The sequence below is a fragment of the Mobula birostris genome, chromosome 29, assembly GCF_030028105.1.
Source record: "Mobula birostris isolate sMobBir1 chromosome 29, sMobBir1.hap1, whole genome shotgun sequence".
Lineage (NCBI taxonomy): Eukaryota > Metazoa > Chordata > Chondrichthyes > Myliobatiformes > Myliobatidae > Mobula > Mobula birostris.
The window spans coordinates 623,556-638,828 of NC_092398.1; the positions used below are offsets into that span (position 1 = coordinate 623,556).

General features: G+C 46.2%; 1 protein-coding gene across 7 annotated transcripts in view; it reads left to right on the forward strand.

Annotated features, from left to right (window-relative positions):
- The window catches only part of nhsl3 (NHS like 3), a 122,222-nt gene extending 112,172 nt beyond the window's left edge, over positions 1–10,050 (forward strand). For all 7 annotated transcript variants that reach the window (XM_072246467.1, XM_072246472.1, XM_072246468.1 and 4 more), the window contains 2 exons: positions 702–4,178; positions 5,849–10,050. In XM_072246467.1, coding sequence (XP_072102568.1) covers positions 702–4,178; positions 5,849–5,898 — 3,527 coding nt within the window. In that variant the 3' untranslated portion in view covers positions 5,899–10,050. The remainder of the gene's footprint in view (positions 1–701; positions 4,179–5,848) is intronic.
- The last annotated feature ends 5,223 nt before the right edge of the window (positions 10,051–15,273 follow it).

Genomic DNA, 15,273 nt, shown 5'->3' on the forward strand with positions numbered 1-15,273 from the left:
GTAATGATTAATAAGTTGATTGTTTGGAATCAAATGCTCTTGCCTGGTGTCTCAGAGCTGGGTGTGTCTGCACCCGCGACACCCCCTGTCCTGGCACTCCTCCTCTGCCACCTGTCCCACACCCCTCCCACGGCACTCCACCCTCACCATTCCTAACGTCCTTTGCTCCTGCCGGGTTTACGAACTCGCTCTCTGCTCCACATTGACAAATACAGTACTGTGTAAAAGTCTTTGAATGTCCTAGCTAAATATATATGTATAATGTGCCTAAGACTTTTGCACAGTACTCTACTTAAATGTTCTACCCAGGAATCCACAGCTCCTTTTGGGAACCAAAGTTTCAGTGGCGATTTTGGAAAAGGATACAACCCTGGCTGGTGAGCAGGCAGTCTGAGGGTCCATCAGTGGTGGCATTTGGTCTTTACCTCAGGAAACATTGCCCTATTGAAGAGGAGCTTGGATGGGAGGGCTCTGGTCCAAGTGCAGGTCGAAGGGACAAGGCAGTCTGGCATGGAGTAGATGGGCCAAAATGCCAGTTGTTTTAATGAGCAATTATGGGTAAATTGGATTGGATGGCAGCAGCAGTTGACATGGATGTGGTGGGCCGAATGGCCTGTTTCTGGTCTGTTTGACAATGACTCTGAAATATCAAAGTCCACAGCTCAGAGTTTTAATACTTTTCATTTCTGGTTCCAACACAGGGCTAGGAAAAGGGCCTCGTCCTTCAAAGGCTGATGGGATAGACCACTCTGACCACACCTTGGTATCCAGGGGAGACGAAAACCATTATTTCAATAATCTGTCCCATTCTCGGGTTAGGAGCTCCATGCGATCTGTAACTTTCTCTGATCCATCGCGGCAAGATAATGAATCTACAAGCACCTTAGGACTTCATTACCTGCACAACTGGACACTGATGGATTCTCCCGACAGACCAAGGTCACTAGCTGCTCCAAAGTCATCTGTGCCAAGTGAACTGCTTCAAAGTCCAGTTATGTCCATGTCACCTCAGGCAACCTATTTGTCCAAGATCATTCCCAATGCGATCCTGCCGCCCACGGTGGACGTGGTGATGATCAGCAATAGCCAGAACTGTCTGCGCAGGCTGAGTAACAGTGGTGTGCTGTGTGCCCCCTCTCCTGCCTGCTCCCGCGCCGTTTCCCTACAGAATTACGATGGCAGGGATTGTGCTTCCAGTGATGCATGGAGTAATTCCCAGTCCTCGGAAACCATCGTATCAAACAATTCCACTATTTCATCACAGGGAAACACCAGAACTGTGTTAAATAATCATTCCACAGAAACAGATGGAGAGAAAGTGAGGGTTGATCATAACTTGACAAATACGCCCCTGGATCACCGAGCAAACACCAGCCGGTGGGTTAGTGAGTGTACTGCTCCGTCTTCTGTACCAGAGGCCGAAAGTCCCTCTGCTCGGCTTAACACCAGCAGTAAACCCACTGAGCTCTGCAGCAATGGCTATGCTAACCAGTCGCTCTCTCCTGCCCACAGCACGTGCAGCATCACTGACACCTCAGATACTCAGAGTATCACCAGTGAACGGTCCATTACAAGAAGCCTGTCAGTCAGGAAAATGAAGAAGCCGCCAGCTCCTCCGAGGAGAATGCATTCCTTACATCACGAGGAGGAGCAGGACTCAGAGCCGAGAGCTCGCGGTCCTAGTCAAACAAGCAGCTCAAGGTTGGAATTGTCCCCAGCAGGAGGAAACGATGAAAACCCTGCTCTCTGTCAGAGGTTGGTGCCTGCCCACAATGAACCATCCAGTGGGAAGTCCCTTCCTCCTCAGGATACAAGCTCAGCCAGTCAGTCTGAGCCCACAACGTCATCACCTACTGGAAGTCTAACACCAGTGAGAGTTCTTGTGCCTCCTCCCTCTCCCACTGGAGAGTCCAGGCCAGGAGCACCTGGGAGGTCTATCTCTGCATCTTCAGTCCCATCACTATCTCCTGATTCCAAATACGCCCACCTGTTTGTAATTCCCCCTCCTCCTTCCACCCCTGCTCCACCCCCTCCCAATGTAAAACCATTTAAAGTTCCAGCTGTACCCTACCCTTGGGCACGAGAAGCAATCCCACCCCCTCCACCAGGGCCTGCACCATTGCCACCAACAAAAAGGCCTTCCTTCCTCTTCAACATCCCAGCTCTTGGCTCTTCACGCCCTCATTCTCCACAGGTCCCTCTGCATGCCCGCGGCACCCCGTTGGTCACTGCGCCTGCCTGCACCACTCCATTGGTCACTGCATCTGCTGATAGCACCACCTCATTGGCCATTATATCTACACCTACTACAACCCCATTGGTTACTTCATCTACATCCGCTGTGACAGCATTGGGCACCACGTCTGCACCTACTTCAACTTCATTGGTCAGTGCATCTGAACCCACTACAGCCCCATTAGTCACCACATCGGCATCCACTGTGACCTCATTGGTCAGTGCATCTGAACCCTCTACAACCCCTTTGATTAATGCATCTGAAGCCACTACAACTCTATTGGTCACCACATCTGCACCCACTGTGAACACATTGGTCACCACACCTGCACCCACTACAACCCCATTGGCCACTGTGTCTGATCCCACTACAACCCCATTGGTCACCACATCTGTGCCCTCTACAACCTCTTTGGTCACTGCATCTGAACCCACGACAACCCCAATGATCACCACATCTGCAGCCACCTTAGCCCCACTGGTCACCATTCCGTCACCCAATCTGACTCTGTTGGTCACTGCTTCTGAACCCACTGTGACTCCACCAGTCAGCACATCTGGGGCTCCAATCGTCACTGGTTCACTAGCTTCAGGCTTGTTGGCCTCAGCCTCAGGACCCAGTGCAGCACTGACCACATCGATCTCCACCTCTGCCTCCTCCTCCACCACTGAGCAAGTGCAGATTGGAGTCATTCCACTCAAGGTGAAGCAGTTGTCTCCTCCATCTTCACCCCCTCCTTCCCACAATCCGCCTCCACCACCAGAGAAACCAGACACAGAACAACCATCTGTTCCAACCCCCTCGACCAAACTGGAACAACCACCTGTGGACTGGCCGCCCCCGCCACCCCCTCTGTCCCCGGGGGAAGTGCTGCCAGTTGTTGAGGGAGCTGCCGCTGAGTTCCTGTTCCCCCCACCACCCCCGTCCCTGCTGGAGGACGCAGCAGAAAGAAACAGGTCTCCTGAAGATGAACATTGGGCAGGTGTATCTGCTCCGCTCCCACCCTCTGCCCCTGTGGGGGTCTCACCGCCCCCTCCTCCCCTGCTGCCTGCAGGGACCACCACCTCATCGCCAAAGCCCCTCACACTAACTCCATCTTCAGTCACCAAGCAACTTCAGCCAAAGACCCAAGATGTAGAGGGAGCTGCGTCCCGCTTCCCAAACACCGGTCCGCCACCAAGTGCACCCAGTCAGGACTCGGCCAAGGGACAGGTCGTTTCACCCCCACCACAAGCAGGTACTGATGAACAAACTAGTGCTCCCATTGTCACCCCCTCGTTGCTACAGATGGTTCGACTGCGCTCAGTACAGATGAATGCCTCTGCTGTGGCAATGCCAGATAGCAATCTCCAAATGAACCGGAGCCAAGATGATGCAAAGCAGCCAAACAAAAGTAACATGACTCCCCCCAGTAAACCTGCTCGCAAGTCCTTGTCCCAGCGACTGTCATCTTCATCTGACTCGGAGCCTGCAGTGAGCGCCAACGTTCCTCTCCCTGTGAAGACCCCACCACACAGTACCGGAGGAGCAGCTGCTCAGGGACATGCCCTGCTGAGACCAGGAGACAACGAGACTCCGCTCAAATCTCCGGCTTCCACCGCCAGCTTCATCTTTTCAAAGAATGTCAGTCCCAAGAAACTGGTGTTCGAAACCCCTCGATCACTGGAGGCAGAGGCTGAGGCCAAGAGGAACTTTATGGCTGAGCTGGCCTCGGTGTCTGGACGAATAGCCTCAAAGACTGAGTCCAGGAGTTCGTCAGGCCCAACAGCTAAAGCAGTCGCAGAGGCACAGAAGAAAGCAGGCAGAGTCCCACCACCTGTAGCTAAGAAACCTTCTTTCCTGCCGGGTTCTCAGAGACTGCCCTCCACATCAACCAAAGAGACAGATGCACAGGAAACATCACAGACTCTTCAAGTGACCGGTGATGTCCAAGAGGAGAAAGGTAATTGTCAGCGTAAGGGTCGTAGATGAGGTCATAAGACCACTAAACATAGGAGCAGAAGTAGGCTATTTGGCCCATCAAGTCTGCTCCATGGCCCTGAACTCCATTTAGAAGAGCAACTTTATTTACACATCAGGCACCCTACACATGTCAATGCCAGGATTCAGTCTGAGGCTGATGGTTAAGGAAAAGAACACGCTCATCTCTCCTTCCTAAGTGTTTGGGAATTGGCTTCTTTGTTTGCCATTCAAATACTGTTCATTTTGCCCTCTCGTTTCCTGCCCAAACACAGGTGGAGACACAGACAAATGTTTTTCATGGTTTTTCTGTGGTGGATATTTCAAATTGATCAAGGATACTTTTTTTTTTGTTTCATATACACTCAATGGCCATTAGCTACACCTGCACACCTTGCTCATTAATGCAAATATCAAATCAACCAATTAGGTGGCAGCAACTCAGTGTGTCAAAGCATGCAGACATGGTCAAGAGATTTAGTTGTTGTTCAGACCAAACATCAGAATGGGTAAAAAAATGTGATCTAAGTGATTTTGACCGTGGAATGATTGTTGGTACTAGATAGGGTGGTTTGAGTATCTCAGAAACTGCTGACCTCCTGGGATTTTCATGCTTAACAGTCTCTAGAGTTCACAGAGAATGGTGCGAGAAACAAAAAACATCCAGTGAGCTTTGTTAATGAGAGAGGTCAGAGGCAAATGGCCAGACTGGTTCAAGCTGACTAACTCAAATAACCATGTGTTACGACAGCGGTGTGCAGAAGAGTATCTGTGAATGTATAACACGTCGAGCCTTGAATTGATGGGCTACAGCAGCAGAAGACCACGAACACACACTCAGACGTCACTTTATTAGGTACAGGAGCTGCCTAATTCAGAAGCCCCTGTGTGTATTTTGTTTCATGTACAATTTACCAGGATGTTGCCTGGACTTGGGGGACTGAGTTACAAGGAGATTTTGCATTGGACAGAATAATAAATTAAGTACTGAATTGAATTGAATATTCCCTAGAATGCAGGAGATTGGTGGTTGACCTGAAGGAGACATGCAGTGTGACACCATGAGGGGCGTAGACCATAACACATCGGAGCAGATTGAGACCATTTGGCTCGTGGACAGGGTGAAAGAATGTGGTATTTTTTCCCTAGGAAGGGGAAGCTTAAAAACAATAGAGCATAGGTTTAAGATCAGAGGTGAGAGATTTAAAAGACAGTAAGAGGCATAGATTGAGTGGACAGCCAGAGACTTTTTCTCAAGGTGGAAATGGCTAATATGAGGGGGGATAATTTTGAAGTGATTGGAGGAAAGTATGGGGGGGGGATGTCAGGATATCAGAGGTTTTTTTTACACAGAGTGGGTAGGTGATGGTAGGGGCAAATACATTAGGGGTATTTAACAGATAGGTACAATGATAACAAAAAATGGAGGGATATTCAGGAGGGATGTGTTAGATCGATGACGGAGGAGGTTAAAAGGGCCTGTATTGTGCTCTTTGGTCTTCTAATGATGCTACATCAAAATTGTCAAAATCAGGTTTAGGTAAAGTTTGTCTGAACTGACAGGTGACTTCAGGTTGCAGTAACGGTGAGTGAATGGTCATTGTATGATTGTGTGGAACAGCGTCACTCAAAGATTACTTTTCCTCTACTCAGGTGAGGTGAAGACCGGCAATGGAGAGGTGTCGCTGTGTAAGGGTGACTGAAGGACACATCAATCCTCAGGATATCACGGAAGACACCTTCCCTGGAATACCTGGCCTTAAATCCAAAGAAACATTTCTCAGAAAAGTTTTATTGCTAAAAGATTATAGCCTTTTTATGCAAAAAAAAAGCCAAGGTTGCTGCACCTTTGACTTTGTACTGTAGCTATGCATTCTCTGAGTAGTGACTGCTGCGGTTACAGTTCAGCAGGTGAAAGACTTTCCCTGGGGGAGCCGGTGCACCTTCGTTCGGCACTCTGCCCCCTCGTGGCTCTGGGTGGTATGGCTTAGACTGCCGGCTGATGCACAGACCGGCTGGTCTGACACCTGAGGACATTATATCTTGCCTAAAAAAAATCAAAAGTTAAAAAAAAAATCAGTAGGAAGCACACTTTTATCATGTGAGGGGTTTGGGGTTGATTTATGTATGAATCAACAGCTGCTCATGACTTAGAAACCTATTGCCTTTATTAACTTCTACATAAAAACTAATAACTTAAAATGGAAAGTAGGAAGTCCTGTCACATTGACAGTTCCCCCATGGTTCAGATCTAGGAGTCAGGTGCTGTAATGAGCCAGTGTTTGACCACAAGCCCACTATGTGATCTGACCCTCACCCAATAAAATGTTTAAAGACACTGGGCTTTCACAAACTGCTGGCCCTTTCCACTGGCAGCTCCTCCACTCTGCCATTGTGCCTTCAGCTGAATATGGTGGTATGTGTCCCAATATGTGGCAGTATTCCAGGATTAGATGATCTGGGCACTGGTGAACGGGTGAGCAAGCCGCTATGCCTGATGTCAGTGACAGCTTTAAGCCGGCAGTCTTACAGACCTAGCTGTTTGGGTCTGGTCCACTTAAGGACTGGCCTGTGTGTCTTCAGACAATTAGCTAACCGGTGATTTAATGGTGCTCAGTGGATTGTAGCAAGTTGGCTTGATCCTTGAGATCAGTGTTTCAGAATGAACAGTGGGAAAGAGCTGAAGAGTTTGATTACTAAGTGAGCACAAAGTTTGCAGAAAACAGCTAAATGGGGGGCTCAGTTTTGCTGTTTATAATCTGCAGAATTCCAGCCATAAATTGACTAATTCTTGACTTTTTTACAAGCTGGTGGATGGTATGTTCACCTGACACACATAACTTAACGTGACTGCTTATTTCTTTTAATAGATGGTTGGAAGACGTACAGTTTTTGCATCCTTCACTGCATTTTGTGCTTTAATTGGAGTTGGTTGGGACCAATGATGTGCAAACTTTATTCCACCAGTTTCCTGGTTGAACTGGAGAAGGAACGGTGTAGTAATTGTTCCTGCTGCTATCTGGAGCTTTCTGAAAACACTCCGAAAAACTGGACCAAACATTCACTACTGATCTTTATATTCTGTTAGCAAATGACTTGTGTCTTCCTGAAATACAGATACTTTGCACAGTTAGAATTGCAACTGCTTTTGCCTTGATTGTAGATGGGCAGTGAAGATTAGACAGCATTACTGATACGACACTTCTTAGCAAGGTCCTCTCCAAGATGGACCAGCTTTTCCTGAACTTCATAGATTCCAAAGAGAACACACGTGAAGCCCATGTGTGCTCAACCCTCAACTGTTGCCTCTTTACAAACAGGTGGGAACAGAAGTCATTTCCTCTTGCTTCAGGTCTCCTCCTTTGAATCTTACAGTCATAGTGCACTACTATACATAAAAGGCCCTTCAACCCATCTAGTCCATGCCAAACTGTTTTTCTTCCTAGTCCCATTGACCTGCACCTGAATCATAGCCCTCCATACCCTCCCAATCCGTACCTATCCAAATTTCTCTTAAATGTTGAAATCGAACCCACGTCCACCACTTTCACAGGCAGCTTGTTCCATATTCTCACCTCCCCCTGAGTGAAGAAGTTCTCCCTCAAGTTCCCCTTAAACATTTCGCCTTTCACTCTTAACCCAAGTCTCACTCAACCTCAATTTACCCTATCCATTGCCGTATCTTTGAACTTCTCCCTTTGTATCTCCTCCCGGGTTCCTGTCACTTTCCCTGACTGTGCAGTGGGGTAACTAAGACCTCAGCCAGAGCCCGCCTTGAATGAAGCCTTTAGTTATTGTCAAGATTGCCGATTGAATTGAGTTACATGATGATTATCAGCCAAATATCTAGAAATAGGGACAGAGAAAGTTAAACCATGAACCTAATCCTGGAACCCTGACCATCGAGCCTGTAGTAATTAGTTCTGAAGCACACCCACTAGCTTTCTGTTTGATATTGGAGGAGCTTCAGTGTGAGTGTAACCTGAGTGATTGGACAGTCTGATTGGACTTCAGGAGAACTTGATCAGAAGTATAAACTAAATCTTTTCCATTGTGTTAATGCACATGGCTCAAAATGCTACTACTCTCTATGTCTATCTTGAACGTCACTGTGCAAGGTACAGTTGTGCTTTGCCTTTACTGTTTAGTTCAAATCAAAATGTTCAGTGGAAGACTGAAACAAGAAGTGTATGGATTTTTAACACACACCACAACTAAAGTTTGCTCACTGACAAATTTCATACAGGTACATAATCAATATTCTGAATAATAGAACTTGTTATTACTTTTCAGTTTGATTTAGCTTTTGAACAATCTGTAAGTGGGTATGGTTCATCTCTGGGGAACTTATAAATTTAGCAGAGCTTAACCCTCATTAAATAATGGGCATGCATCTTTGTAAATTAATTTTCTTGCTAAGCTAAAATGGGAATTATTCTTTCTTTAGGCACATTAAATTTTATTTCACGTGCTGAGAAGGTGTCAAAGAAACTAACTTTGATTATTGACCCTTACAGGGTCCTTGAACAGAATAGAAGTACCAACGAGTTCTGAAAATTCTTTAAATAATGCGCTTACAAGAGTGTTAATATTTGGCTATCATAAATTAATATTTAAGTAAAACTTTTATTTTCTTCAGTCGAAAGGCCTATTTATGTGGGGGATGTGGACAAAGTTAGATCAGCAGATGGCAAAAGATTACAGGCTAATATTTCCAAGCTGTTTACAGGCCAAAGGGTGAATGTGATTTGGCTGGGCCAGTGCAGGGGCTGTGGGTGGGCTGGGATGAATTCCATCCACATGGCTAGGTCTTATATTTGACGCATAATCTCCAATCTCTCAGGGTGCTCTTCAAAGCTCAAAGCAGTTTCCCAACCTGAAATCAATACTGCATTGAACAATATTTCATGCTGTCTGTGGACCAGTAGTTGTTTATGCAAGAACTCTGCCTTTTTAATGGATGTCTTTCAAGAGCCGTGCCTTGTCTACCCCATTCCTGACACAACACTACAGTCATAAAGGGCAGGATTTAGGGTTGTGAACAGTTCAACCCTTTCCTGTACTCATGACTATGGGATGCCCCAAAGAAAGATCTCTATATTCAGGATTACAATTGCTATATACTGATGGGGTTTCCCTGTTTCCTACTGTAACCAGTATTATTGGAAATGTTCCATAGGATGATGTTATATCTATTGAGAATCATTTGATATTTTGTTCCACACTCTGCACTATCCCGATGGTTGCAATTTGGTTTAAACTTCCCGAAAGGAATGAGGGAGTTGTTCCTTTTCACACCAAAGAGACTAGGCCTCATGTTTCTGCAGACATCGCTGTGAGCTCCATCCCATTGCCTCTTCAGGGCCATTAGGTGGTAATGCTGTGCATGAGCGGCAAGCCAGAAACATTGTGCCCTTTGTCAGAGGCTCCTTTGAATGCCATAATCACCAGGTTGCTCACGTCCCCTGAGCGTGTAAACTGCAATTACTTGCCCATGAATTTGAACGTTTTTACAATTATCCCTGTCGTTACGCAGCGGTAAACAAAAATAAACAGATAAAATTCTCCCAGTTTGTTCTGATGGATATGCTGGCCAGCTCCCTCATTCCTCGCCCTGACCTCTGTCTGCACTGCTGACAGTCTGGATCCTAACTGCAGTATGAACGCAAAGGAATGAGCATTTTCTGCACATTGTATATTTGATATTGCATTGTAGATCCAGCCTAGCTGGGAATTAAAGTGGGCTGTGGCCTTAAACTTAATCACTTAAGGGTATAAACTGATTTTCAAATATTTTTAGGAAATTTCACTTGTGCAATGACATAATATATATATTTCTGTACTGATAATAAATTAGCAAATGAATTTCCAACCTGTGTCACTTTAATGTGTCTGCACTGAAGAACTGAATATGAACTAAACCCGTCGTCTACACGTATTCATCCTGTGAATGGCGGGAAGTCCACAAAATCACATTGGATAACTGACAGATGTCCAATCAGTCCTGGACTCACATCCACCGATAACTTTAATAAGTTAGAACGAACTACTCCACTAAGCCTATGAACTTCTAAACACTCTCTGAGCTTTTGCAGATACAGAACTAAAATTGCATTTCCCTGCAGACTGGGAGCCTGAGAACCACAAGGAGAAAGATCTCATATTGTGAAAAAGGATGGCTCTGTCGTGCTTGATGTACGAAACTTGGGCTTGGAGATTAGATAAGGAAGGGAATCAGTCCTGGTACTAAAGGTTCAGTTCATCAGAACCCTTCGAACCCCAGTCTAGACTCTAGACTCTGGATTCACACCTGGAGAAGGACCAATTGGATGAACCTTGCCAGTCCATTCCTAGACAGAACCATATCATGGTATGCAGAACGTAGAGCTTCCCCCACAGTTACAGATCCTTCAGTGCTGACCTTGTAACCTACCGCACAACCAATCTAACTCCTACACAGCCCACAGCCCTCCATTGTCTTTAATCCATGCGCCTATCTCTTAAATGTCCCAAATGTATCTACCTCTACCGCCACTCCTGGCAGCACATTCCACACAACCACAACTCTCTGTGTAAAAGAAAATTACCTCTGACATCCCCCCTATACTTTCCTCCATAAAAGAATGTCCTCTGGTATCAATGCCCCAGATGATTGTCCACTCTATCTGCCCAACCATTTCTTGCTGATCACAGACCACCCAGCTGGTCCCAATTTCCTGCACGTGGCCCATCTCTCTCCATGTACCTATCCAAGTGATACTAGTGTACTAGCAAAACCTCTTCCTCTGGCACCTCATCACTTTTACTCACCTCCCTCTGAAAAAACTACTCCTCGGGTCTTTCCCAACTCACCCTAAGCCTGCCCTGGCTTGTCTTTGCTACTCAAAATAATAGATGGAATAACTTTAACCACCTTCCAATCTTCAGGAACATCACCAATGGCCAACGATGAAGCAAGTATCTCCGCAGAGACTTCCGCAATTTCTAACATCACCCGAAGTCCAAGGATGCGTTTGGTCAGGCCCTGGAGATTTATCTAACTTAATACCATGCAAGGCTGCAAATATTTCCTTCCCGGATGAATAGAACAGAACTTTGTTGTCATTCCTCAATACAATAAGATTGCGATGCTACTCCAGTCTGTGCAAAGCAGATATTTACAATGCATGCGGTACAGCTTAATCAAAAAAAATCCCATATTTACATCAACAAGTGTCTTCGATAGTCCATGCCACTCAAAGGTCATTGACAAGCTGGGCTGTCGGATTATTCAGCTGCCCAACAGCCCTCGGGAAGAAGCTTCAGTGTCTCCTACCAGATGAGATTGAACAGACCGTGTCCGGAATGGGGTGGGTCTTTAATAATGCTACGAGTGGCTGTAAGCATCGAGAGTTGTAGATTGTCCCCAGGAACAGTAGTTGAGTCCCATTGTTGAATTGAGATGTCCTAATCACCCGTGGAACTGCTTTGTAATATGAATGTCCTCCAAAACATCTCCTCTTGTTTCCTTTCACTCCGGAACAACCATGATTTTCTCCTCAGTAAACCCGGAGGAGAAACATTAGAAGCCCCACCCATCTCCTGTGGCTCGAGATGTTGTCAACCCTGCTGATCTTTCTGGGTGTTTCTCTCCATAAATAAACTTTTAATCTACAGCAGCTGGAGAACATCTTTGGGATTTTCCTTAACCTTTTACCTGCCATCCTCTCGCTCTGCCCTTCTCATTTCCCTCTTGAGTGGACTAGAGTCATACAGCACAGGAACAGGCTCTTCAGCCCATCTAGTCCATGCCAAACTGTTATTCCGTCTAATCCCATTGACCTGCACCTGGACCATAGCCCTCCACATCCCTCCCATCCATGTACTCGTCCAATCTTTGCTTAAATGTTGAAATCGAACCCGTATCCGTCACTTCCACTGGCAGCTCCTTCCTCACTCTCACCACCCTCTGAATGAAGAAGCTTCCCCCCAACCCATGTCCCCCTTAAATATTTCACCCTTAACCTGCTCTATGACCTCCAGTTCTAGTCTCGCCTGGCCTCAGTGGAAAAAGCCTGCTTGCATTTACTGTATCTATACCCCTCATCATTTTGTATATCTTGATCAAATTTCCTCTCAGTCTTCTACGCTCCGGGGAATAAGTCAGGCAGCATCCTAGTAAACCTCTTTCTGCACCCTCTCCAAAGCCTTGCCATCCTTCCTATAGTGAGGCAGGGCAGGCAACCGAAGTTTCAGTCAGGGAGAACTTTGGCACTAATAACCATAATTATATTACTTTTAAGATCATGATGGAAAAAAATAGCAAAGGTCCAGTGGTTGGGACCCTAAGCTGGAGCAGGCCTCATTTCGAGGGAATTAGACAGGATCTAGCAGGGGTCAATATTTGAAGCAACAGGAATGAATGACAAGATGGAGGATTTTGAGTGTCCAGGAGCAGCAAGACCCTGTTAAGGTGAAGTGTAAACCCGACAAGTTTGGAGAACCCTGGCTATCGAGGGATATTCAGGCTCTGACCAGGAAATAGAAGGAAGGATACATTGGGTTTGGGAGGGTGGGGTCGAGTGAGTCCCTTCATGACTATAAAGAGATTACGAATACAAAATTTCTTCTGAGATTTTTAATAAGAATTAAAAATCTTTCACTAAGTTTGAAAATTTACAAGGATGTTGCCAGCACTTGAAGACCTGAGTGATAGAGAAAGGCTGAATTGTTTAGAACTTCATATCCTAGCGTGTAGGAGACTGAGGGGAAATTTAATAGAGATATACAAAATGAACAGGCCTATAGATAGAGTATGTTCAAGCAGGCTTTTTCCACTGAGGCCGGGTGCGATTGGAACCCAAGGTTATCTCCACCCCACCACCCACCCTCCCCAATCAGACCTTCGATATAATGACATAGGAAACTGCTGGACACATTTTACAAATTCCAGCTCATCCAGGCTGTTCACACTCTGGCTGGCCCAAGCCCTGGTAAGGCTCAGATACTGAGAGGAATGATCCATTCAGTTACAATCCCACAGAGCTAGTCTTGTAGAAGAGTTATGCTCAAGGTCCAGGCTAATATTTAACCCTCAGTCTACATTGTGAATTCAGATTATACCTACACTAACATATTTATCTGATAACTGGTCACGTGTAGGTTAGCTGTTGCCTGGCAACAGTAGTTATAATTCACATGCATTCTGTAGGTTTGACTCCTTCCAAGGCCACAAAAGGTGCCACACACATTACGTTTTAATCCAGCACCCCTCCCAAAAACATTATTGATCTGTTTGAACCCAGAATCGGTATAGCAATGCACCATTGGTCATTTTACATCAAAAGCTTCAGATTTTCCATTGGTTAGAAGACAGTTAATTTAAATAAGTAGAAATTTCCTTTGAACTCATGTGTTCTTCAGTGTGCTGTTGACAGTCCCATTTGACAAATCACAGCTGGGTGATATTTGTGTTGTGAATTATAGCACCAGATGTTTCAGAACGGTTACACTATTGGCACATCAGCCAGTCTGCACCATGTCAGGTCCAGGATGCAGAGGTCTGTTGATTGGTCAGCGTTGTACGTATCGCTTTCTCCAGTGATAATGCAAAGGACTCATCTGCCACCTTAACACTGCCCTCGACATCCAACAGGTCCTAATGACAGACATCCCACCTCTCCTGGAAGTGCCGGGAGTCTCCCGCATATTGATAGTGGCTCCCTGATGCCCGCAAACTATATACAATATCACGGAAATCAATATTTTTGAGAGCGAGTGAGCGAGAGAAAGCAAGAGAGAGAGAGAGAAAAGCAAGCGAGAGCGCGAGAGAGAGAAAGCAAGAAAGAGCGCGCGAGCGACCGCGAGAGAGAGAGAGAGAGAGAGAGAGAGAGAGAGAGAGCGAGCGCGCGCCATGGCAGAGTGTTCCAAAAAAAAAGAAAATATAAAATGTACATCACCCCAGACTGCACTAAAGTATAATAGGGGTCCCTGCATAATAGGGGTAAAAAATAATGACAGTGTTGCTCGCTGCACTGTTTGCAACAGTGACTTTTCTATTGCCCATGGTGGGTTAAGACTGTAAATGACATGTTGAGGTGAGTTTAACAGGTGTCATTCGTTCACTAGCATAGCTAACGTTATTTAAACTAGCTGGCCAGCTGCTAGGGAGCTACTCTATTGCAGACATCCCACCTCTCCCGGAAGTCTCCCGCAAATTGATGGTGCTACCTCCCTGAAATCAGTTTTTGCAGGGTGGGATGTCTGTAATGAGCCCCACTCCTCTGTCCACTGCCCCTCCAGGTGGCCATACGATCCCTAGATTCCCAATTCCACTGATAGATTACCTTACAATGTAACTCTCTCTGCATCTTTTATTTTCCCCTCTGATTTAAAGTTCAAAGCTGAAGGTACTTTTATTATCAAAATATGTATACTATATACAACCTTGTGATTCATCTCCTTACAGGCAGCCACAAAACAAAGAAACCCAAAGAACCCATAAATAAACATCAAAGACCCAATTTCCAGACAGAAAACAAACTGCAAAAAATAAAAGTAAGCAAATAGTGTTCAGAACAATATTGAATCCATTGACACAAAGCCTGGAGCAGCTGGAGCAGGCCATAGCCTCAGCCTCAGTTCAGCACAGAGCCCTCAGACACAGAACCTGGAGCAGGCCACAGCCTCAGCCTCAGTTCAGCACAGAGCCCTCAGACACAGAACCTGGAGCAGGCCACAGCCTCAGCCTCAGTTCAACACGGAACCCAGAGCAGGCCACAGTCTCAGCCTCAGTTCAGCACTGAGCAGAGTAAATATGGTGGAGCAGCGAGCAGAACCAGCCCGACCTTGCCTCTTGTCCCAACACTCTGCTTTTTGAATTCATCTGGCCTGCTGTTTAAATCATCCAAACATCGGGTCATTCCTTGCACTAGGGCCTGGGCCTTGTCGCATCGATATGCTCTGGGGCCTGGACTCTGCCACCACGTTTCAGCCCATACCTGACCTTTCCAGATAGTCCTGGCACTTAGATCAATCCAGCCTCACTCACAACGCTTTGGATGGGCTTTGAATCCGCTTTTCCTCTGCCCCGAGTTTGC